At 40.2% G+C, this 26,509-nt stretch overlaps 1 protein-coding gene and 1 non-coding gene across 2 annotated transcripts in view; both read left to right on the forward strand.

Annotated features, from left to right (window-relative positions):
- LOC149454953 (cytosolic phospholipase A2 delta-like) overlaps positions 1-26,509 on the forward strand; it is a 110,751-nt gene that overhangs the window by 74,001 nt on the left and 10,241 nt on the right. The window contains exons 12-17 of the mRNA XM_089686899.1: positions 107-243; positions 798-1,020; positions 3,486-3,603; positions 8,014-8,151; positions 15,707-15,814; positions 16,833-17,027. Of these exons, the coding sequence (XP_089543025.1) occupies positions 107-243; positions 798-1,020; positions 3,486-3,603; positions 8,014-8,151; positions 15,707-15,814; positions 16,833-17,027 (919 nt within the window). The remainder of the gene's footprint in view (positions 1-106; positions 244-797; positions 1,021-3,485; positions 3,604-8,013; positions 8,152-15,706; positions 15,815-16,832; positions 17,028-26,509) is intronic.
- LOC149454954 (U6 spliceosomal RNA) lies at positions 22,723-22,829 on the forward strand. The gene has a single exon (XR_016314160.1). It is a non-coding gene; the product is annotated as a U6 spliceosomal RNA (small nuclear RNA).

Consider the following 26,509-nt stretch of genomic DNA (forward strand, 5'->3'; position numbering starts at 1 on the left):
ACATTTGAAAGCTCCTGGCCTGTGCCATGTCCCCGTGGTATACATTGTGCAGTTATATTAACCTCAGTGTTCCAATAGTTAAAGTTTCTTTTTTTAATAAATGTAGATTCCGGTTGTGGCTGTCATGGCAACAGGTGGAGGAGCCCGAGCTATGTCCTCTTTATACAGTCATCTGTGTGGGCTACGAAAGATGGGCCTGCTGGACTGCATCACATACATTGCAGGGGCCTCTGGGTCTACATGGTAAGAGTTTATACACAATAATGTAAACTTGTAAATGTAAGATTTTCTTGCCAAGTTGGGGCACTTTACACAATCCTAGATAGCAGAAATCAACTTAAAGTGAAGCTACACTGTATCTGAGCACCACAAACCAAAAGAGCCATTTGATTTATTTTTAATATTCAGTCAAACACACCCATCCATTCATGTCTCCATGCTTTATTTTGCTGAGAAATCACTTAGAAAAAGACCCCCTAGCATTCTGGCTGTGGCCATCTTGAGTGAGGGCAGGTAATTCATGTAGCATTGACTTCCTTTAATCCATCTGCCCTTAGCTCAGGCATGCAGGCAGGAGGGTGACATAATTTGCCTAGGCATGGAAACTAGGAAGTAACTAAAGAAATGTAAAAAACAGTTTAACACAAGTAAATATGATATACTCTACTATCTATTTACTAATGCTAGTAGCATAAGGATTCAAAATAGTCAATGTTGATTGAGAGAGTGATTTTCCACTTATTTGTATTTGTCGTTCCGTTTTTTGTTTTATTTATTTATGTTTTTCTTTTAATTAGGACCATGAGTCAACTTTATGAAGACCCTGAGTGGTCACAAAAGGAGCTTTCAGATACAATAAGCAATGCAAAGAAGCAAGTGACCAGGAAGAAAATAAACACCTTGTCAATGCAGAGGCTGAAATACTATCGCAAAGAGCTCCGACAAGCTGCCAAGAATGGTCAGAGAACGTCATTTACTGACCTCTGGGGGCTGATGATCGAATCAATGTTCTTTAATGGGGTAAGATATTTCTAAGAATAAATATGTGGCCTATAAATTTTAATCCAGTTTAGCTATAGTGCTGTGAAAAAGTATTTGCACCCTTCCTGGTTTTTTTTTTTGCTTATTTGTCAAACGATGATGATGACCTGAAATGATTCAGGTCATCAAGCAAATTTTAATATTACACAAAGATAACCAGAGTAACTGCAAAATGCAATTTTTAAAACATGATTTAATTTTTTAAGGGAAATAAGCTGTCCAAACCTGCCTGTAAAACCGTAATTGCCCCTTAAACCCCCTGTTGCATATCCCAATTGCGCGTGAGCTTGAGATCACGAACTGATGGTTATACTTTCTCTATCAGGATATTCTGGTAGAGCGCAGAATTCATGGTTCCATCAGTTATGGCAAGTCGTCCAGGACCTGAAGCTGCAAAGCAGCCTCAGACCATCACACTACCACCACAATGTTTGACTGTTGGTATAATGTTCTTTTTATTAGAATGCTATGTTAGTTTTACGCCAGATGTAACGGGACGCTCACCTTCCATAACCTTTGTCTCATCAGTCCACAGAATATTTGCCCTAAAGTCTTTGGGATAATCAAGATGTTTTTTATCAATTTTGAGACAAGCCTTTGTGTTCTTTTTGGTCAGCAGTGGCTTTCGCCTTGGAACTCTCCCCTGGATGCCATTTTTGCCCAGTCTCTTTCTTATTGTTGAATCATGAACACTGACCTTAACTGAAGCAAGTGAGGCCTGCAGTTCCTTAGATGTTCTTTTATGACCTCCTGGATGACTCATCGTCTTGCTCTTGGAGTAATTTTAGTAGGCCAGCCACTCCTGGGAAGGTTCACCACCGTTCCAAGTTTTCTCCATTTGCGGATAATGACTCTCACCTTGGTTCACTGGAGACCCAAAGCCTTAGAAATGGCCTTGTAACCCTTAGTTCATTCATGATTTAGCAAAGGCGGGATTACTTTTTCACATAGGGCCAGGCAGGTGTGGACAAATTTTTTCTTTTAATAAATAACTCAATTTAAAAACTGCATTTTGTATTAACTTGGTTCTCTTTGTGAAATATTAAAATTTGTTTGATGAGCTGAATCATTTTAAGTGTGACAAATATGCAAAAAAAAAATTAGGAGGGGCGAGGGGGCAAATGCTTTTTCACAACACTGTATAATCCTTGCAGATTATAAGCCATACAGTATTTTTTTCCTTAGCTCATTGTTGGTGATGTTCATTTTATTAAGTAAAACACCTTTATTCAGTAAACAATGCAAGAACAAAAGTGTGTCTCAAGTCACGTTGTTTAATTTTGGGTAGAGTAGGGAAAGGTTAGACCCCCTGTCAGTCAGGTTGTTAGTGCTGCCTTCCCAGGTATATTCACCCTCTTTATTTGTCCTGGAGCCCATTGTTACAGGACAGAAAGTGATGGAAAATCTCACATTTTACAGTTAGCACCAGACAAGAGGTGAAAACTGTCTAAAGGAGGAACTTACCTCACATTAAAGAGATTTCCTCTAGCAACCAATCAGAATTTGTTTTTCTCCAAACAGTGGTTCTCTGTTTGAGGTGTTAAATTGATTTGGAATCATGGACCCATTTTTAGGCCATTAGAGATGCCCTGTCGCATGCACTTAGAGCAGGATGGATGTTGGTTTTGTGACATCAGTGAATGTTGAGTCTCAGTCCACATTTTAACTGCAGATCCATGGTGGCTTTTTGGGCTTTCAGATGTAATTGGACTTGTGTCCTTCATTTACATAAGGATTAAGCCTATGAGAAGGGAGTTGCAATAGTCAAGGTGAGAGATAACAAGGGAGCGAATGAGTAGCTTGGTGGTTTTATTAGTTAAAAAGTGACCGAATTTTAGAGATGTTACGGAGGTGAAGTCTACAAGCTTTTTGACAGGGATTGGATTTGGGTCCAAAGAGATAGGTCAGAGTCTAGGATTATACATAGTACCCTGGATTGAGGGGATGGACTGATAGCTGCATTATTGATCTTGATGGAAAAGTCATGGAGGAGGGCATGAGCAGAGAGGAATATTATCAGCTAATTTTTAGAGAAACTTTAAGGAAGTGATGCGACATGTCAGTTAGTAATGTGAAAAGAGACTGAGTGAGATGAGGAGTTGAGAACTAGATCTGGTTTGCATTTTTTTTTCTTCTTGGACCTAGATGGCCTGCCCATAGAGCTGCATGGAAATTCTTACCAGGTCCACCTATAAAACAGTGTGAAAGGAGCCTTAGTAAATCTTTGTCTGGGAACATAGTGATTAAAAACAGCACAAGACACTGTTGTCCAGTGTAAGGCGGCTGACATGGCCATGAAATACTCTGCTTAGTTTGCATCTCTTTAATACCAAAATGTCTAACTTTACTCTTTTACCTTCTTGACTTTTATCAGGTTGAACAGTTGATTATTTTGTTGTGTTTAAAGCATAGCCATGGGTGTAATATAACTTATTACTTTGCAGAGAAATGAAAGCAGGCTTTCTGATCAACAATCAGCCTTGGAGAATGGCCAGAATCCCTTACCTATTTACCTGGCTATGAATGTAAAGCAGGATGCAATCAGCACACTGGACTTTAAAGGTATTGCTTCAAACTTGTATGGGAAAATTAAACTCATTGCTCCCTGCCACAAAAAAAGCCAAGGGCTCCTTTAATTTTTTGAGCTGGACACTCTTTGACAAAAATATTTGGAAACCCTGTTTTGTCAGCTTGAATACATATGAATATGAATATACCTATCAATTAATCCGTAAAGGATAAGTTTACCTTTTAACAAAAAAATAATAAATGCAATTTTTTTTGCAGGTAAAAAAATGTACATTTACTATTTTTCACTTTGGGAGCCTGGAAAGCATTGCACCAGCAATCAGCAGATCACTGGTGCTATGCAGGACTCCTGCACACTGTCGGTGTAATCAGTCTGATCGTATCTCGTGCAAGCAGATACACATTGACAGAAAGAATCAATGAACTACCACGGCACTCAACATCACCCTGGTAGTTTATTGAGAACTACAAGCCACCAGCTCCTCATGTCCACGTTTTTTTTTTCAATTGTGACAGCTAGCAGGGGAGAAGATCCCTCACTAACTATCATAATGGGGGAAGGTGGGGGGGGGGGGGAGGTTGCGAGCATGGCCCAGTCTTTTTGTAACATGTTACACCCTGAATATGGGTGTAACATGTTATGAAAGGTGGACTTGTCCCATGTGCTTTTTTTTTTTTTACTAAAAAACATAGGCTTTAAAGGATATTAATTGCTATCTGTGTGACGTGTCCCTTGTGTTGCTGTCTTCTGGTTTAGTAGAAAAAGCATCTATGAATGGAGGACAGGAGGATGACTGAAAGATCCACCACTTTCTTTCATAGATGGTCTTTCATTCTTAGAAGCTATTGTAAAGCTTCTGTGGATGGGAAAGGGTGGACATAGTCAGGAACGTTTGGTGAATTGGTTAGGGAGGCCTTGAGCTGCCATTGTGCCCATGCTGGGCATCCAGTGTCTCCCTGTGCCTTTAAGGAGGAGTGGGAGCCCACCAGGCAAGCCTGCCCTTAATTTATCCACTGCTAGACATGCTCTAAATTAGAGACTCTGGAAACTATAGAGTTAGGACCGCAGTATACAGAGGAGCTTTGACGTGGGCACTGAGGCTTCCACATATATTTGCAAATGTACACAACAAAATCCTCTGTTTTAACCACTTTGCCTCTCACACCTGTTCACGCTCTATGGACCAGAGCAATTGTTACATTTCGGCCATGGACCTGTTTATTCAGCAATAACTTTGTTTATACTTAAGATAAAACTGTAATACATATATTGTTTTTTTAAATGACAATAAATATTTTTGTGAATATTGTCTTGCAACAATGATTTATTTTCCACAATCCTTAAACAATTAAATTTAACAAAATGTAAGAAAATGCACTTTTTCTTTTTTTTTTTAGCAGTGTTAGTTTAAAATTAAATAGTATTACCACACATACAAAGTGCACATTTTATTCTATAATTTATCCTGTTTATAATTACACTAAATTAATACATTTGGTACAAAGCATTGCAAAGTTATTTACAAATGAAGTAAAGTGTTTTTGTTTTTTTTTTTTTTAATTTTGTTGTTTTTTAAATGTAAAATGTATAAAGATATGTTACACTTGTAAAAATATCAACAAACAAAACAAAAAAAGGTTTAAATATTATTTGTTCATAAAATAGAAATGAGCGGAAAAATATCAGCAGGAAAATAATTAAATGTAGGAGAATAAGAAATTACTTTGGGCTGATTAAAGTAAACAAAAGGTTAAAAAGGGGTTAAACACGGGAACATTTAATTAAAAAAAACAAACTTTTTTTTTTACTTGACAGGTTGTTTTAACTGACTTCATCTGCAGATTGATGTTTATCCCTTTGATCTGTAGATAAAAAAATGAAACATTGTTTCTTTGTATGTTTCTGTATTCAAAGTTGTGCAGTGTTGTTTATAAACATTGCCAAACTGCTTTTTTTAACAGCTCCAGCTGTCAGAATTTTCTCTGTGTACTCAACAATGCCTTTGATTAATCAGAGCTGAAAATGCTGAACTGCTGAGTACTGGGACAGGGGAGGTCCTGGCAGCATGGCAGAAGGACTGGATGTGTTGCAGACACCCTGTGTACAATGATGACATTTTTTGGGGCATGTCTAACACTCCCAGAGTCCGCAACTGGTTAATGTGAATTATTAGGGTCATTTTGGTTTGCTTTCAGGCTAGCTGGTAAGTGTGCTGGGAAATTTTTCTTTGTGATGCGTGTTGCTCATTCATGTGCACCTTACTGCAAAGGCTAGTTATAATTTGTAAAAACAAAAATAAAACAGCGCAAAACAATACCTACACCAAATTAATTATACATAATGTAAAATAATATACCATATAAATTATATTATAATGTCCAAATAAACTTAACTCGTCCAAAACAACTCAAAAAACATATAATCCTTCCTCCCAAACTCCAAAGTGCTTCCATAAAGAAATAAGTTATCCTTCTGTGATTTATGTTTCCACCATCCACCAGTGCAAACCAACATGAACCGCACTCCCCAGATAATGGTGAATAGTAAACCTTTTAGGACTTTCTGGGATCCTACACCCCCTCTATAGCCTCCAGACCTCCCTTCCACCATACAGGGCTAGGATGATCCTTCCACTCCCTCCTTGATAGGGACCTCCAAACCCGCTCCACAGTTGTGCCAAAGGAAAAAATTGAAGATAGTGTGATATTGCTAATGACCATATAGAATATATATAATAATACCAGGCCACTCACATTTTACAAAATCCATAAAAGCATGTTTATTAGCCTCCACCGGCCGGTTAAAGTACACACACCATCCAGGAACAGCTCCAGAAATCTCATAGCAGAGGATGACAGCATGTAAGACAGATCCCAAAATGGCCGCTTGAAATGCACCGCTCAGCGTGCGTTCCACTCACCGGAAGTTGCGCAAGACGTTCAGACGGCAGACTGGAAGTGCGTTGATGCGTTTCACCCCTCCTACTGGGCGTTCTCAAAGAGGGGTGAAACGCGCTGATGCAGTGGGAGGGACGAAATGCGTCGACGCACTTCCGGTCTGCCATCAGCTCCAGGACAGCTCCAGAAGAAATCTCACAGCTCGATTAGCAGAGGATGACAGTATGTAAGACAGACAGATCCCAAAATGGTCGCTTGGAACACACCGCTCAGCGTGCGTTCCACTCACCGGACGTTGCGCAAAACGTTCAGACGGCAGACTGGAAGTGCGTTGACGCGTTTCACCCCTCCCACTGGGCGTTCTCAAAGAGGGGTGAAACGCGTTGATGCAGTGGGAGGGTCAAAATGTATTGACGCACTTCCGGTCTGCCATCTGAACGTCTTGCGCAACTTCCGGTGAGTGGAACGCACGCTGAGTGGTGCGTTTCAAGCGGCCATTTTGGGATCTGTCTTACATACTGTCATCCTCTACTATGAGATTTCTGGAGCTGTTCCTGGATGGTGTGTGTACTTTAACCGGCCGGTGGAGGCTAATAAACATGCTTTTATGGATTTTGTAAAATGTGAGTGGCCTGGTATTATTATATATATTCTATATGGTCATTAGCAATATCACACTATCTTCAATGTTTTCCTTTGGCACAACTGTGGAGTGGGTTTGGAGGTCCCTATCAAGGAGGGAGTGGAAGGATCATCCTAGCCCTGTATGGTGGAATGGAGGTCTGGAGGCTATAGAGGGGGTGTAGGATCCCAGAAAGTCCTAAAAGGCCTACTATTCACCATTATCTGGTGAGTGCGGTTCATGTTGGTTTGCACTGGTGGATGGTGGAAACATAAATCAAAGAAGGATAACTTATTTCTTTATGGAAGCACTTTGGAGTTTGGGAGGAAGGACTATATGTTTTTTGAGTTGTTTTGGACACGTTAAGTTTATTTGGACATTATAATATAATTTATATGGTATATTATTTTACATTATGTATAATTAATTTGGTGTAGGTATTGTTTTGCGCTGTTTTATTTTTGTTTTTATGATTTGGTGTTTTACACTAGTGCACAGCAGCATCTCATACCTGTGGTTGGAGATTATCCTGTGGCGCAGGAGTGTTTAATTTCAGTTATAATTTGTGGTGGTTGCCATATTTTTGTATACTCTTGGTGAGTGCCCCCTTTTTCTACTAAACCAGGAGAAAGCAACACAAGAGACACATCATGCTGCCAGTATGTAATGTCCCTTGTGCTGATTTTTTTTATATTTTACTAATCTTTAAAAAGTGTCATAATCTCCGACTGCATACATTTTCTTTATATTTCTAGCTAATATTTATAACTCCACAAAACACTGACAGCAAATTAGATGTAATAAAAAAAAAAGTCTACCTCCACAGCTTTATAGTCTGTAGGTCTAGCAAAGTGGCCTTTGCTTTTGGCCCTGTGTGTTGATGTGCTGCCTCTATTTTGTATTTATATGTTATTTCTTTCCAGAGTGGTGTGAGTTTACACCATATGAAGTAGGGCTTCTGAAATATGGTGCCTCCATCCGCACAGAAGACTTTGGAAGTGAATTCTATATGGGGCGGTTAACGAAGAAGCACCCTGAACCTCGTATTTGTTACTTACAAGGTATAGCTTTGTGTGTTTCAATATATGTGTATGTATATATGTACAGTATATGTGTGTGTGTGATAAACATATAATACTGCACTCACTGGCCACTTTATTAGGTACACCTGTTCAATTGCTTGGTAACACAAATTGCTAATCAGCCAATCACATGGCAGCAACTCAATGCATTTAGGCATCTAGATGTACAAAAGAAATAAAGCAAGCGCTAGGTTTTGATAGCAGCAAATGCACTGAGCTAAAAATCCCAAATCCTTCAGATAAAATATACACATAGAAAGTGCAGCGCTAAAAAATTTGAATTCATGAACGTGTATCATAAATATAGAGTTTAAAAGAGGTGATACCCAATAAATAATAATTAAGTTAAGAGTCCATGTAAAACTTCTAGGCAAAACGTACCTTAGTTATACCTGCGTTTCATAAAATATCATAAAATATCATAAAATGTCATAAAATAAACTTAGATAAACATATAAATAAACACATAAATTTATGCACAGCAACAAATCACCTTATAATATCCCAGAAAAGTTATCACCTCCACCCTTGAAGGTTAATTAAACAAAGATATAAAACTTTTCCCTTTCACAAATAAGTGACAAAATAATAAAACATACAGATAAAAATGAAAAAATTGGTCCAAAATATCAAAATATCCAAAATAATCCAAAATAATATCCAAAAATTCAAAAATAATCCCCACAGGTGTAAATAATTTTCTTTCTTCTTTCAAAAACTCCTTCTCAATACCCGCAAATCCTGATGACAGTACACCTCAAAAAGAAAAAAACTCAACATAGTGTCATACCTTTTAAATAATAAATCACACGTGCCACTCACTGTGCAGCATGCAAATTCTATATGTGTGTATACTCTATGCACGAGCATACAATACACATATATATATTATAGTGAATATATGTAAAACACTCTCACATAGAAGAGTGTCCTAAGCCCAAAGTGTAAAACAGCTCCAACACATCACTGCAAGTGTGTATCACCACACCCTATATACATCAGTGATCAGTGAAATGACACTCTCCAACACATATACTGATGGGTAATTACCCTATATAAGAAATATCAAGGCACAGCACCACTCAGGGTTAGATATCTCCTCATCACGATTTCCTCCAATATTAGGGTTTTTCTTCCATTATCCTCAAGTAAATCCACAATCCCAGATACTGTATAAAAAATCCTCCTTTATTTGGTAACTCACATACACATTTCAGTGAAAACAGCTCCTCCTCACAGGGAATCCAAGTATAGGCAGAATCAGGGAAACATTGGCCACATGTTCCCACTTCCAAGATGGCCGCGATCGCACTTCCGGTCAGCGTCGATACGTCTGACGTCACGTGTCCCTCACGGACGTCAGACGTATCGACGCTGAGCGGGAGTGCGATCGCGGCCATCTTGGAAGTGGGAACATGTGGCCAATGTTTCCCTGATTCTGCCTATACTTGGATTCCCTGTGAGGAGGAGCTGTTTTCACTGAAATGTGTATGTGAGTTACCAAATAAAGGAGGATTTTTTATACAGTATCTGGGATTGTGGATTTACTTGAGGATAATGGAAGAAAAACCCTAATATTGGAGGAAATCGTGATGAGGAGATATCTAACCCTGAGTGGTGCTGTGCCTTGATATTTCTTATATAGGGTAATTACCCATCAGTATATGTGTTGGAGAGTGTCATTTCACTGATCACTGATGTATATAGGGTGTGGTGATACACACTTGCAGTGATGTGTTGGAGCTGTTTTACACTTTGGGCTTAGGACACTCTTCTATGTGAGAGTGTTTTACATATATTCACTATAATATATATATGTGTATTGTATGCTCGTGCATAGAGTATACACACATATAGAATTTGCATGCTGCACAGTGAGTGGCACGTGTGATTTATTATTTAAAAGGTATGACACTATGTTGAGTTTTTTTCTTTTTGAGGTGTACTGTCATAAGGATTTGCGGGTATTGAGAAGGAGTTTTTGAAAGAAGAAAGAAAATTATTTACACCTGTGGGGATTATTTTTGAATTTTTGGATATTATTTTGGATTATTTTGGATATTTTGATATTTTGGACCATTTTTTTCATTTTTTTCATTTTTATCTGTATGTTTTATTTTTTTGTCACTTATTTGTGAAAGGGAAAAGTTTTATATCTTTGTTTATATAAATAAACACAGTTCGTCAAAAACAGGCCTCCTGATGACGCTAATAATCCCAATGGACTTGATAATACTCAGGTGTTGGAGAAAATGAATAAAATGCACACTCACCAGATGCGCTTAGAATAAGCGCGTTGTATCATATAAAGGTAGCTTTATCTGGTGTCCCTTCACTGGGCAGGTCTGGATACAGCCTGGCGGTAGTCAGAACTCCATTTAATCACAGGAAAGGGCAGTCAACCGAGGTTCTCTTTAAGGAGATGCGTGGGTAACCCCCGCATTACAGATATTGGGATGGTCATCAGGATATCGCTGGGAAATTTAAAGTGCTTGTTGCAGAGCAAAATAAAGGGGGGATACCCATAGTGTAGTATTTAAAATCACAAATATTTTAATGGTATAGATAAAAGGTTAGAAGTAAAACATACACTATGGTTCAAAATAGTGCACAGTAGGTATATCAGTAAAATTGCTTGATAAAACACTGACCAGTTGGTACCAAAAGGTGACCGCTGGACCTCCGTGATCCGGCGGTATAATGTCTGGGCATACAGGGCTCCTTCCTTGACACATGTCGAACTACAGTTCTTTTTCAAAAGGGGTGTGCTCCATAAGCTATCAGACGTTATCTATGGGCTATTTGTAGTGTCAAAAATCAAAAAATTGCGCCATAATCGATAAGCGCCATTTTGCCGAAGACCTGACGCTACTGCGCATGTGTGAGAACACGGGCGCCATTTTGCGTTGGTCTATAGGCTTGTAGAACAGAGAATCCGGATAAGGCATCTAGATGTGGTGAAGACAACTTTCTGAAGTTCGAACCAAGCATCAGAATGCAGAAGAAAGGGGATTTAGTTGACTCTGAACCTGGAAAGGTTGTTGGTGCCAGACGGGCTGGAATGAGTATTTCAAAAAGTACTGATCTACTGGGATTTTCACGCACAACCATCTCTAGGCAACTCGAGATTCAACAGACAAGGCAACATTTTTCAAATCTTCTATTGTCCAATTTGGTGAGCCTGTGCAAACTGTAACCTCCGTTTTCTGTTCTTAGCTGACAGGAGTGGCACCCGGTGTGGTCTTCTGCTGGTGTGGCCCTTCTGCTTCTAGGTTTGACATGTTCTACGTTAAGAGACGGTATTCTGCATACCTTGGTTGTAACAAGTGGTTATTTGAGTTACTGTTACCTTTCTATAATTTCAAACCAGTCTGCCCATTCTCCTCTGACCTCTGACATCAACAAGGCATTATCATCCACACAAATGCTGCTCACTGAATATTTTTTCTCCTTCGGACCATTCTCTGTAAACCCTAGAGATGGTTGTGTGTGAAAATCCCAGTATTTCAGCAGTTTTTGAAATAGCAAGGCCAACCCATCTGGCACCAACAACCATGCCATGTTCAAATTCACTTAAAGTGGAGTTCCATCTAAAAAAAAAAAAAAAGAAAGTCAGCAGCTACAAAAACTGTAGCTCGGTCCAGCGGTGTCTTCACCACCGCTGGTTTTACTGGTCGTCTTCTCTCCCTTCAGTGTGGGCACCCTGCTGTGACAGCTTGCAGCTTCACAGCTAGGTGTCCACTGTGCATGCACGAGAAGTGCTATGCTTTGTGAATGGCCACCTGTAGTCTTCTGGGACCTGTCACGTGTCCCAGAAGACTACAGGGAGGGAGGTGGGAGGATAACTTCCGCTTTCGATCATCTTGGCTATCGCAGCAGAAATGGGAGCAGGTACCTGTCAAATTCAAGTACGCGCTCCCCAAAGGTGCCAATCCTTAATGGGATGCGGGGGACAAAGGCTTAAAGCCGAACTTCCCCTTTTGGATGGAGCTCTGTTTTAAATCCCCTTTCTTCCCCATTCTGATGCTTGGTTTGGACTTCAGTAAGTTGTCTTCACCATGTCTAGATGCCTAAATACATTGATTTAGTGCCATGTGATTGGCTGATTAGCAATTGAACAGGTGTACCCAATAAGGTGGTCAGTGAGTGAGTGTGTGTATATATACAGTGAAGGAAATAAGTATTTGATCCCCTACTGATTTTGAATGTTTGCCCACTCACAAAGAAATGATCAGTTTAAAAACCGAATGGTAGGTGTATTGTAACACTAAGAGACAGAATAGCAACAAAAAATTAATAAGAAATGCACGTCTAACAAATGATGCACTGATTTGCATGTTCATGAGGGAAATAAGTATTTGATCCCTTTCACAAAACATGACTTAGTACTTGGTGGCAAATCCCTTGTTGGCAATCACAGAGGTCAGACGTTTCCTGTAGTTGGCCACCAGGTTTGCACATATCTCAGGAGGAATTTTGGCTCACTCCTCTTGGCAGATCCTTTCCAAGTCATTAAGGTTTGGTGGCTGATGTTTGGCAACTCAAAATTTCAGCTCCCTCCACAGATTTTAAATCAGATTAAGGTCTGGAGACTAGCTAGGCCACTCCAGGACCTTAATGTGCTTCTTCTTGAGCCACTCCTTTGTTGCCTTGGCCGTGTGTTTTGGGTCATTGTCATGCTGGAACACCCATCTACGTCCCATTTTCAGTGCCCTGGCTGAGGGAAGAAAGTTCTCACCCAAGATTTGATGGTACATTGTACCGTCCATCGTCCCTTTGATGCGGTGCAGTTGTCCTGTCCCCTTAGCAGAAAAACACTCCCAATGCAGAATGTTTCCACCACCATGTTTGACAGTTGGGATGGTGTTCTTGGGGTCATAGGCAGCATTCCTCTTCCTCCAAACACGGCAAGTTGAGTTGATGCCAAAGAGCTCGATTTTAGTCTCATCTGGCCACAACACTTTCAACCAGTCGTCCTCTGCATCATTCAGATGTTCAGTGGCAAACTTCAGACGGGCCTGGACATGTGCTTTCTTCAGCAGAGGCACTGCAGGATTACAATCCTTGTCAGAGTAGTGTGTTACCAATTGTTTTCTTGGTGACTGTGGTCCCAGCTGCCTGAAGATCATTGACAAGATCCTCACGTGTAGTTCTGGGATGATTCCTCACTGTTCTCATGATCATTGACACTCCACGAGGTGAGATCTTGCATGGTGCACCAGACCTAGGGAAACTGACAGTTGTTTTGTGTTTCTTCCAATGATTGCACCACCTTCTCAGCAAGCTGCTTGGCAATAGTTTGGTAGCCCAGTCCAGCCTTGTGTAGATCTACAATTTGTCCCTGACATCCTTGGACAGCTCTTTGGTCTTTGCCATGGTGGAGAGTTTGGAATCTGATTGTTTGATTGCTCCTGTGGACAGGTGTCTTTTTATACAGGTAACAAAATGAGATTAGCAGCACTCCCTTTAAGAGACTGCTTCTAATCTCAGCTTGTTACCTGTATGAAAGACACCTGGTAGCCAGAAATCCTGCTGAATGATAGGGGATCAAATACTTAGTTCCCTCATGAACATGCAAATAAGTTCATCATTTGTTAGACATGCATTTCTTTTGAATTTTTTGTTGCTGTTCTGTCTCTCAGTGTTACAATACACCTACCATTTGATTTTTAAACTGACCATTCCTTTGTGAGTGGGCAAACATTCAAAATCAGCAGGGGGATCAAATACTTATTTCCTTCACTGTATATATTATATATATATATATATATATATATATATATATATATATATATTTTTTTTTTTTTTTTTTATTATAGTTCTTGTATATTATTTGGTACTTTTATATTAAGCCAGCAAGAAAAGTTCAGCAGCTCAAGCTGAAATTTTCTCATACTGTTGATGCTATAAAAGTCCTTTATAGCATAATTACGGTATACTTATACCAGTGATATACTGTAATTAGAGCAAGGACTACCCCTGCTGTCTTTCCTCCCTCTGTCTCTTTCTTAAACTGGACGTTTTATATATTATTAAATCTTATTTTTTTACCCTGTTTGTTGCATGAGAAGTAAATTTACAGAATTTTCACTCTGTTAGTGGGGCAATGGCATCGGACGATTTTTGTGGTTCCTCCCCATTTAATTTATCGGGCATGCTGGAAAATTTGTGAAAATCTACCGATTTTCAAAATCATTGGGGGCACCATCAGATTACAGAACGAAATATGTTTTCAATGTTTGATCAAAAAATTGTTCAGAATTCGACCCATGTATGAACTGCTTAAGAAGCAAACAGACTGCAGTTACTGCCTGCAAATACAGGTCTTGTGTGTGACAGACCTCCCCTCCAAAAGCCCCTGTTCTGGTTGGATCTGTCACACCGTACATCTCATAAATGTGTTCATATAGAGGTAGATACAATCATCATCTATTGGCATTCAAAGAATAGTCCGAATCACACCAAACACCCCAAATTTGATGATATTCACGTGGGTAGCCCCTGTTCTCATATATTACTTTTTTCATAAGGGAATATATGCCTGATATGTACATTTCCCCCAATAGTTGAGATGTGATGAACAAGCCTCTTCCTAATCCTCATCGGTCATACCTAGAGAGAATGGAATATCAATACACTTACATATGAATTGTGAATGGCCGTGACAAAATATAAACTTGTCCATGTGCAGACTGTGTAGCATAATTACATTGGTGTCTATAACACTTGATGTGTTTCCTCATAAGAGGATGTCTTAAGGGGCATATTTTTGGACAAACTTTTTATTATCAATGTGCTGCAATTTGTCAATAAAAATGTAATACGTGGTGCACCCATGAAACTGCTTTTGTATGACATTCTGGGCTGGGAATAAACAGAGCACATCAGTAACTTCTCCCTTTGTGACACTTTGTGTGTCTGTCTGTCTCTTTTTCTCTCTCTCACACTGCACCGCATGTATTTTTACATTACAGCACTTAGAAAAAACCCCATAGCATGTGTTAAATGTGTTGCATGGAGCACATAAAGCCATGAATAGCTGTTAGACATGCTATCGGGACCAGCTCCTTAATGACCAGCTATTCATTGGTTGTTAGGGACACTGGAGGGTGGTTGTTAAGGAGCTAGAACCGAGTCCTTATAGCAATATATTTGGGAAGAATATTTTTAAAACATATTTCAAATATATTTTTCTTCCATATGGGATCAGTGTGAAGCATTCCATAGGAATACATGGTTACATGTTTTTCTTCTGATTTTTTTAATGCAAAAGCGGAAGAAAAACGAATTAGTGTGAAAGCAGCTTTAAGGTTAGCCTGGTCAACATGTGAAAAGGAGACACCTAATGCAGTCAAATAGTAAAAATATGAAATCTGCATGGGAAATATTTCACATAAAAAAATAGGTTGTTTTTTATTTGAGTCTGCACATAATTAAAATAATACAAGGATATTCTGCTTTGCCTTTAAGTTGTATGACATTTTCTGGATATTCACTCCATCTCGTTATTGTCTTTTTTTGCTTCTTTGTGTAGGCTTGTGGGGAAATGTCTTCTCCTTGAATTTGGTGGACACGTGGTATCTCACAACACAGCTGGATACTTTCTGGGACAACTGGGTGAAAGACAGAGTTAAGGACATAGGTATATCTTGGGTTATTAGATTGTTGGATGAAAATATTTATTGCTAGCACTGGTGAAGTGAATATATACATCAAACGCTAAACTGAGCATGTGCAGAGTGACTCCTAGATCTCTGTACTATCAGCAGGTGAATTGGGGACAGTAGAAGAAGAGGATCAGAGAAGACAGGATCAAACAGCCTTGTTCTATTCATTGTATGCCCCCCTCTTTCTTGCTGTAAATGATCCCTCCAATTGCTGGCTTTGGAAGTGAAATATGCTTTCTGTGTACATAGGCAGCACACTAACCAGTTGATTTTAAGTATGTATATATTGTGACAGTTAGATCTAAGCTTCTTTCAGACACTTCAAATATTTTCTTTAAACCTTGGAAATAAATTAAAGCGGAACTCCAGGCTTATTTCCAATCTTTTACAGTTTAACTAAATGCATAGTCTGGTTTCATTGCACACTGTGAACCTCTCAGTGTGTAGACGAACCTCCAGAAAGTTGGATGAAGCCCATCTCACTTCCAGGCTGAAGGACATTTAGCATCATCTTCTGGATCATGGGTGCTCAACCTGTGGCCCTTCAGGTATTACAGAACTACAAATCCCATGAGGCATTGCAAGGTTGACAGTTACAAGCATGACTCCCAAAGGCAAAGGCATGATGGGACTTGTAGTTCTGCAACACCTGGAGGCCCACTGGTTGAGCACACATGATCTAGATCTTTCCTTTCCAGCCATGGTGTAGCTGGGCCACCCCTTTCATTCATTGGATTTCTGTTCTTGTAATCATGGAGGCTCAGCATCACATATGCAGTCTGCTATCAATGCTCACTCCTCCAGACCGATGTTTAATGAAAACATCAATTTTGTTTAAAAATGTATGTCATCAATGTATTGATGAGGGGAAAAGGAGGAATCGGGAAAGGTAAAATATAAACAGAGTAAACTTCAGCTTTAACAAATCAATATCCGTATTGCATTGAAAATCGTTGTAGTGGGTAATGATATATTCCTCTTTTATTCCTCCAGATAAGGAGGACATCCTACAGAGGAGAGAATCGGCACACTTGAAAACCCGTTTGTTCACCCCACCCGGCACAGTCAACCAGCTTCTGAAGGGTGTACTGACCAACAGACCGATAGATGGACAGCAGCAAAACTTCCTGCGCGGACTCCATCTACATAAGGATTATCATCAGCAATCACAGTTTACTACATGGAAAGGTAAGCCATGAACACGTGTCCCGTGTAGCAGATACTGTTCTGTAGGCATGTACAATGCAAGGCTTCTGGTTCAGAATCATTTATGGTTCAGTTGTCTATAGACCCCACAGCTCCATGACCTAAAGTCCAGCCTTGATGCTAAACAATGCAGATGTGCCTGACGCTGATGGCTCTGCAACTTTATATTCCTGCAGGAAAATCATGGATGTGACTATCATGATCACAGGATCCATACAGTAAATTCCATATTTTTCACTCCATCAGATGCACCCCCCCCCCCTCCAAATGGGGTAAAATGTCTGTGCATCTTATGGAGTGAATATGAAGCAGCCGGTCTGGTATTCCCGCCGCCATGTTAGAATACTGGGCCGGCCGCTCGGCTCTACTGTGCAGAAAAACCCGCTCCTCGGTCTTACCTGTTCCTCGGTCCATCGGTATCCTGCTTTCACCAGCCGTCTTCTCTCTCCGGCGCCGGCATCTTCAGTGTGGGCAACCGGCTCTGACAGCTTGTGGCTTCACAGCCAGGTGCCCACTGCGCATGCGCTTTGTGAATCCTGTACTGTGTCCGCAGTCTCTGGTCATCTCCTGTACTGTGTCCGCAGTCTCTGGTCATCTCCTGTACTATGTCCGCAGTCTCTGGTCATCTCTTGTACTGTGTCCACAGTCTCTGGTCATCTCCTGTACTGTGTCCGCAGTCTCTGGTCATCTCCTGTACTATGTCCGCAGTCTCTGGTCATCTCTTGTACTGTGTCCACAGTCTCTGGTCATCTCCTGTACTGTGTCCGCAGTCTCTGGTCATCCCCTGTACTATGTCCGCAGTCTCTGGTCATCTCCTGTATTGTGTCCGCAGTCTCTGGTCATCTCCTGTACTGTGTCTGCAGTCTCTGGTCATCTCCTGTACTATATCTGCAGTCTCTGGTCAGCACAGTGGCTAAATGGTTAGCACTTCCGCCTGGTAGTACTTGGGTCGCTGGTTCGAATCCCAAACCCGGCACCACTTGCCTGGAGTTTGCATGTTCTCCCTGTGCCTGTGTGGGTTTCCTCCGGGTACTCCGGTTTCCTCCCACGCTCCAAAGACATGCTGGTAGGTTAATTGGCTCCTATCTAAATTGTCCCTAGTATGTATATGTATGAATGTGAGTTAGGAACTTTAGATTGTACACCCCTTGAGGGTTAGGGACTGATATGAATGTACAATATATGTATGTAAAGCTCTGCGTAAATTGATGGTGCTATATAAGTACCTGAAATAAATAAAATAAATAAATCTCCTGTACTATGTCCGCAGTCTCTGGTCATCCCCTGTACTGTCTGCAGTCTCTGGTCATCTCCTGTACTATGTCTGCAGTCTCTGGTCATCTCCTGTACTATGTCCGCAGTCTCTGGTCATCTCCTGTACTATGTCTGCAGTCTCTGGTCATCTCCTGTACTATGTCTGCAGTCTCTGGTCATCTCCTGTAATATATCTGCAGTCTCTGGTCATCTCCTGTACAATGTCTACAGTCTCTGGTCATCCCCTGTTCTATGTCCGCAGTCTCTGGCCATCTCCTGTACTATGTCTGCAGTCTCTGGTCATGTCCTGTAGTATGTCCGCAGTCTCTGGTCATCATCTCCTGTACTGTATCCGCAGTCTCTGGTCATCTCCTGTACTATGTCTGAAGTCTCTGGTCATCTCCTGTACTGTGTCTGCAGTCTCTGGTCATCTCCTGTACTGTGTCTGCAGTCTCTGGTCATCTCCTGTACTGTGTCTGCAGTCTCTGGTCATCTCCTGTACTATGTCCGCAGTCCATTGGTTCAGAATATTTTTTTTTTCTTGGTTTCCTCCTTTAAAATCTAGGTGCATCTTATGGATGATGGTAATCCTTTTCTATTGGGTCAGTGAAAATAATGAAAGCTTTGTATATGTTCTACACTGCTTTAAGAGCCTATTCTTGAATGTGGGTTCCAGCATACTACAGTCCTTGGAATTCATAAAGGGTGTCATAGATACTCTATAAAAATCAGCTTCTTGATACAACCACAAATGGCAGCACTTTCTATAGGTTCATATACTGGATATATTGCTAATCTTTATATGAATCTGTCGCAACTCTTGCAGAACTGTTGCAAGCATCTCTGCTGTAAAGTGGTGGAGTTGTGCAGACATAGAAGCTATTTGGAGAAGTTTTGGAAATGTAGAAAATATCAGGAACTTAACCACTTGACCACCTGAAGGTTTTACCCCCTACATAACAAGAACATTTTTTGCTATTTAGCACTGTGCTACTTTGACTGGTAACTACACTGTCACGTAACACTGTACCCAAGTGGAATTTCTATAATTTTTAACACAAATAGAGCTTTCTTTTCATGGCATTTAATCACCACTGGGGTTTTTTTTTATTATTTAAAGGAAAAAAGACAAATTTTGAAAAAATATATTTTACGTTCTGCTATAAAACATATCCAATAAAAAAATAAAATCTAATTTCTTCACAAATTTAGGCAAAAATGTTTTCTGCTATGTCTGTGTCTTAATGTCTTGGGTAAAAAATTTCCTAATAAGAGTATATTGATTTGTTTGTGTGAAAGTTATAACGTCTACAAGCTACAGTATATATACTGGAATTTTTATTTATTTATTAATTATACTAGTAATAGCGGTGACCAGCGACTTATAGTGGGACTGAGATAGCGCGGTGGGGAATCTGACACTAACTGACGTTGGCTGGGGGGTACACTAAGGCTCACTCACACCATGGTGCAGAGACGTCAATTTTTCTGCACGCATTCTGCAAGGGACGAAGCCATTAGGCAGTGAATGTATATAGATTATTTTTGGAGAATAAGAATATAATTTAGTGTTCCTTTATTTTCCATTGTAATGTTTTGAGAAAAACTCAAAACCATTTTAAGAAATGGTTGGACGCAGGGTAAATATTGCCCTTTTTTTAAAATGACTACCAGACCCTCAAATTCCATAGGTTGAGTCTGAGATAAAAGGTCATGCAGCATCAGGTGGATTTGTATGACTTTTGCGGGGCATAGCTGGCTATACCCCGAGAACCTGGGACTGTTGGCAGTCTGTGAGTTGGCTCCAGTAACCTGGTGGGCCAAGGTTAATTGCCCCATTTTTAATTTTTTTTTATTTTAATGGTTAAATCAGCCCTGGATAGACTGTATCAGGACAGGTTGCATTCAGATTTTGGGATACGTAGAAAGCAAAGCCAGCATGGGATATTGCAGATATGCCTGCCTTCTAGATATAAAGGTGTCAATTCACTAACTGATAAATACTACATCGAATTTTGTAAATAACTCATTCAGTATTTTTCTCAAAACTAGTCAATGAACATAAAAAAAGTGTAATTTAACAAATACATTCAATATTTTATGTTGTGATAATTTGCACCTTAATCTAGTTTTATTTTGACGTTGTTGTATTCCTTTTTTTTTTACAGACTAAGGCCTCCTTCACACAGCAGATTAGCCTGTACACCAAGTTCCAGCGGCAGGAATCAATGGATTTTTGCAGGCGGTGTTTGCAAATAAGTCCTCATGCACACTTGACGTTTTTAGTCCTCATGCACAGACGTTTTTACAGGGGCTGGTTTTGGCTTTTGATGTTTTTTTCTACAGCCAGTAAACCCCCCAGCATGTTATCCTACAGTATGTGTCCATGCACACATAGACTGTAATCAACGTTTTTTGGCTGGAAAAAAAAAACAGTACTAGTGGGTTTCTAGAGGAGTTTTGTAGCTGTAAAAACTCACTAACGCTCAAAAACACTGAAAAATGCGTTTTTGGATTTTTTTTACCAAAAACATTTTTTTTTGGTAAAAAAAAGCTAAAAAACCCAAACGCGTAACAATGCGGGAAAATGCCAATGCAAAAACGCTATGAAAAACTCGTGTTTTTAACGTGATTTTACACAGCTAGCGTTACCAGCATTATCAAAATGTCCTGTGTGCATGGAGCCTTATAGTGGACTGTCAGCCGTTATAAACAGGCTGACCGCAGCTGCTCCCGTTCCAATGTAGCAGCACACCATCTAGTTACCTGGATGCAACTAATGGAAGGAACAGAAGTTTCGCTTGTTATATGGAGTGAACTTTATGACTTGGTTGGCAGATTTTCGAAATCATTGATGGCACCATCGGATTACAGAGCGAATTACGTTTTCGATTTTCAGATGAAAAATCATTTGGAATTTGAACCGTGTATGGCCAGCATAACTGTATCTAGGCTCTATCTCTTACTGCAGGTAACCCCGTGGTGTGCTGCTCCATGCAAACAGCCACTATTCACATGCACCAGTCCTTCCAGCCCTGAGAATTCACAGAATCTTGCTGCTGGAATCTGGTGTATGCGGCTAAATGACTTTATAAAGGAAGCCGTACAAGTCTGCACCAGAGGAAGAATGTTGTATGAATGAAGGCACTCAGAAATATCGACACTATGAAAACATTCTAGAGCGCCTTCTCCTAGGGAAATGTTCCTATATTATTGACATTACTGAGCTCAGGGCAGAACATTTCCACACTGATATATTGTATACTTTAACTTACTGGGCATTGTAGATTTCCCCTCATTGTTATTTTGTACATTCATAAAATAACAACTGCTTGTACCATGAGATAAAGAACACATTTTTTAGTGAATTGACTTAATTTAATATTTTACTTTAAAGTGTTACTAAACCCACATTAGTAAAATCAGTGTGTAGATGCAGGAAAGCATGCTTGATATACTTACTGTGGAACCTAAGGGGTTAATCCTCTGCATTGTGTACAAAATGCTGTTTGATCCTGACTTCTCTGATCCTCCCCTTCTTCCAGTGCTCCCCTCTTATCTCCTGATAAGACATATTGTGTGGCGACATTCTGCACATGCTCAGTTTGGTGTGTATTGCTAGAGAGGTTTTTTTTTTTTCCCTTGGGAGAGTGCATGTGATCAGCACAGGGCCAGACAGAGGTCAGGGGTTCTACATCCTCCTAGAGAACTCCTCCTACAAGCTTTAACCAGTGCTCTGCTGAACACTGATAGAAGTCACAAGACTGCTCTAACTGCTGAAGAGTAAAGGTATTTAGCAGTTTATATTTACTAAAATAATTGCATTTCCATGTTTTGTGTACTGTGGGAGAGCAGATATAGTGAATGCAGGGTCCGGGGTTTAGTAACATTAATGAATTGACTTTCATTATAACATTCAATATTAAAGCAGAACTACACTGCATCTGAGCACCACAAATCAAAACCACCATTTAATTCATTTTTAATATTCAAAACAAACTCCCCCATCCATCCAAATCTTTAAGCTTTATTTTGCTGAGAAATCACTTTGAACCCCCCCCCCCCCTTGCACCCCCCCTTGCTTTTCTGGCTGTGGCCATCTTGAGTAAGGGCAGATGATTCATGTATCTTTTCCTTCCTGGAACCCATCTGCCCTTAGCTCAGGCATGCAGGCGGGGGGTGTTCTTAGCTGAGAAAGCCCCTTCTCCCCTTCTGAAGACTCCTGGGATGTATGACATCATATGCCTAGGAAGTAACTGAAGAAATGTACAAAAAAAAGTTTAAAACAAGTAAATATGATATACTTTCCAATCTATTTACTAGCAGCAGAAGGATTACAAATAGTCAGTGGTGACTGAAAGGGTGAAGTTTCACTTAATTGAAAAAATAAAAACACATTACATGTTCTAATCAATAATGACTTGTGCTTGCTTCGGCAGCACATATACTAAAATTGGAACAATACAGAGAGGATTAGCATGGCCCCAGCGCAAGGATGACATGCAAATTTGTGAAGCATTCCATATTTAAAAAATAAATAATAATAATTATAATAATCAATAATGACTTGACCGGAAAGTTCTATTTACTATACAGGGCAAACAATTTATGAACTTTACTAAGATTTACATGATTCTTTTTTACAAGGATCTAAAAAAAACATCAAAAGAACTATAGTTTCTTTTTAAAGATTATTAGTCATAATGTTTCACATTTTCTGGATGCTGTACCTTCCAGCAGTGCAGGAAACCCCTGACATCCGCTGCGTGCCGGCTGTCATGTAAACAGGAGTAGCTTAATGGATGATAATTACCCCTTTCCTCCATGAGATGTTCTGAGGTGATAAAATACCACTCCAACAGAATCGGAAGCACCGAAACCCATCAGAAGGATGAAGGACATTTTTAGCATCACAACAGTTCATGGTGTCCTTTATTACCCTTTATTACATGTTAGCCTGTATATTTGGTTTGCATTTTGTATCTGTTTTACCAAGTCAGCTGAAATGTACATAAAGACAAAACCGTTTTTAGTTTTGATTGGGGCTGAGAAGGGTTAACCCCTCTGCCAAGCTTCTACGTATTATTGTCATTCTCCCAGCTGTGGAGATTCCTATTCAGCAAAACAGACAGGGAAGTGAAATCTTACATTTAGAGTTCTCATAAAAAGCAAGAGCAAGAGGTAAGGAGAAATCTGCTCCTGGTCATGTATCACGACTCGACTACTGCAACTCCCTCCTCACTGGCCTGCCTCGCCGCTGGCTATCCCAGCTTCAGTCAATCCTGAATACGGCTGCCAGACTCATTCACCTTTCCAACCGCTCCGTTTCCGCCACCCCCCTCTGCCAATCCCTCCACTGGCTTCCGATTGCGCAACAGATCAAATTCAAAATCCTAACACTGACGTACAAAGCCGTCCACCACACTGCCCCAAACTACATCACTGACCTAATATCCAAATACCACCCAACATGAACACTCCGCTCCTCACAAGACTTCCTTCTCTCTAGTTCCCTGGTCTCCTCTTCCCATGCCCGCCTCCAGGACTTCTCCAGGGTGTCACCCATCCTCTGGAACTCCCTGCCCCAACCCATCAGATTATCACCTACTCTCCTCTCCTTTAGGCGCACCCTGAAAACCCATCTCTTCAAGCCTACCCCACCCCCTGCTAACTTGCCGACCTCCTCCACTCTTCCTACCACCCCATCCCCCACAGCTATCTCCTCCTGTACCACTATCCCCTCCCTCCAGATTGTAAGCTCGAAAGAGCAGGGCCCTCAATCCCCTCATGTTTTGCATTGTATTGTTATTGTTCTGTCACATGTTCTGTCCCCTTTGTAATGTACAGCGCTGAGTGAACTATCGGCGCTTTATAAATACTGTATAATAATAATGTTCTGGTGGCAGCAGTCAAAGATGGAAATTCCCCATTCTGTTCTCAAGCAGGAAACAGACAGCAAAAATATCCAGAGAAATGTTTCCTTCTTACTCTATTCAAAACTAAACAGCATTAACCACTTCCCTACCGGGCACTTATACCCCCCTCCTGCACAGGCCAATTTTCAGCTTTCAGTGTTGTTGCACTTTGAATGACAATTGCGCGGTCATGCAACACTGTACCCATATGAAATATTTATAATTTTTGTCACAAAAACAGAGCTTTCTTTTGGTGGTATTTAATTTTATTGTTTGTGCTATAAACAGAAGAGCAAAAAAATTGTGAAAAGTTTTTCTTTGTTCCTGTTATAAAATTTTAGCAAACTGGTAATTGTTCTCCTTCACTGAAGTGCGTTGATGAGGCTGCACTGATAGGCACTGATGGGCAGCACTGATAGGCAGCACTGATGAGGTGGCACGGATAGGCAGCATTGATGGGCACTGATAGGCGGCACTGATGGGCAGCACTGATGGGCACTGATGGGTGGCACTGACTGACAGCCCTGACTGGCAGCACTGCTGGGCACTAACTGGCGGCACTGCTGTGCATTGATGGGTGGCACTGCTGGGCAGCACTGATGAGGGGCACTGCTGGGCAGCACTGATGGGGGGCACTGCTGGGCGGCACTGATGGGGGGCACTGGTGGGTGGCACTGCTGGGCACAGGTGGGTGGCACTACTAGGCAATGCTGGGCACTTGTGGGTGGCAATGCTGGGCACAGGTGGGTGGCACTGGTGGGTGGCAGTGCTGGACACTGATCATCAGGGCACTGGTCATCAGTGCCCTGATGATCGGTGCCGATCCGTCCTCTGACAATTGCCGGTTATTGGCAGTACTTTCCTCACTCTATGGCAACGTGAGGAAAGTGCAGCTGATAACCGGCAACTGCATTTACTGCTGTGTCATTGGATACAGCTGATCACATGGTAAAAGGCCACTGTGATTAGCTTTTTACCACATCACGTGATCAGGTCGTAGGTCGCGTGGGAGGGCGCGTCTTGGAGGACATTATATGAGCTTGGTTGGGAAGTGGTTAAAGTATATCTAAAACAATTTTTTTAAAACCCCTGTCAGGATTTATTGTGAAAAAACTAAATAAAGATAGGAGCTAGCCTTATAAGTGTTTGTATAAATAAAAATCAAACTCCAAACCAATGAAGTCAAATAATACCCATACTTCAATCAAGTCCACATTTTGAATATAACATATATAGTACCTTTTAAAAAAAGGCCCACATATATGTGTTTGTCTCCAATCACAGTGACCATGGAAATTATTTTTATTTAATGCATGAACTTGTGAGCCTAGTGCCTATGTTTATTTACTTCTTTCTCATTTAGGCTCCATGCACACTAGCGTTTTTAACCATGTGAATACCGGGCAATTTTACACCTTCCTGCCCAGGCCATTTTCCAGGTTTCAGTGCTCTCACAGTTTGAATGACAATTGCGCGGTCATACAACATTGTACCCAAACTAACATTTGATCATTTTCTTCACACACTACACTACAACACAGAGCTTTCTTTTGGTGGTATTTAATCACCGGGATTTTATTTTTTGCTAAATTATCAAAATTTGAAAAAAAAACACATTTTTCTTTGTTTCTGTTATAAAAGTTTGCAAATAAATAATTGTTCTTCATAAATTTAGGCCAATATGTATTCTGCTACATGTCTTTGGTGAAAATAACCCAAATTAGGATGTATTTTTTAGTTTGTAGGAAAGTTATAGAGTTCACAAACTATGGGATAGATCTGAATATTGATCAATCCTGAAGTACTGACAGCCAATCTAATTTCTTGAGGTCCAAGAATGTCAGAACAGTACAGATATCCCCCAAATGACCCCTTTTTGCAGAGTAGACAGTCCGACGTACTTCATAAGAGGCATGGCGAGTTTTTTGAAGTTGTTTTTTTGTCATTTTTCGGAAAATGAAAAAATGCAAAAAATTATTTTCACTATTTTTTTTTTACATACTGTGCAGTACAGCGTCTTCATATAACTGGCATGGCGGTGATCAGGGACACTGACTGGTGACAGTATGAAAAAAAAAAAAATATATATATATATTTTTTTATTATTTTTAATTTTTTATTACGGTTTTTTAAAAAAAAATTTAAGATTTTTTTTCATATTTCACTATGACCAAAGTAGTACAATGTTACCATAGTAACATTGTACTACTTTGGGGAAGTGATCAGTATTTTTTTTTTTTTTTTCTTACACAATTTGCTTATAGCAAAGAATTACTGTGCTATAAGCAAGCATTT

This window comes from Staurois parvus, unplaced genomic scaffold (assembly GCF_062004578.1).
Source record: "Staurois parvus isolate SC_StPar_1 unplaced genomic scaffold, SC_StPar_1.0 ptg000414l, whole genome shotgun sequence".
In the NCBI taxonomy this organism is placed as follows: Eukaryota; Metazoa; Chordata; class Amphibia; order Anura; family Ranidae; genus Staurois; species Staurois parvus.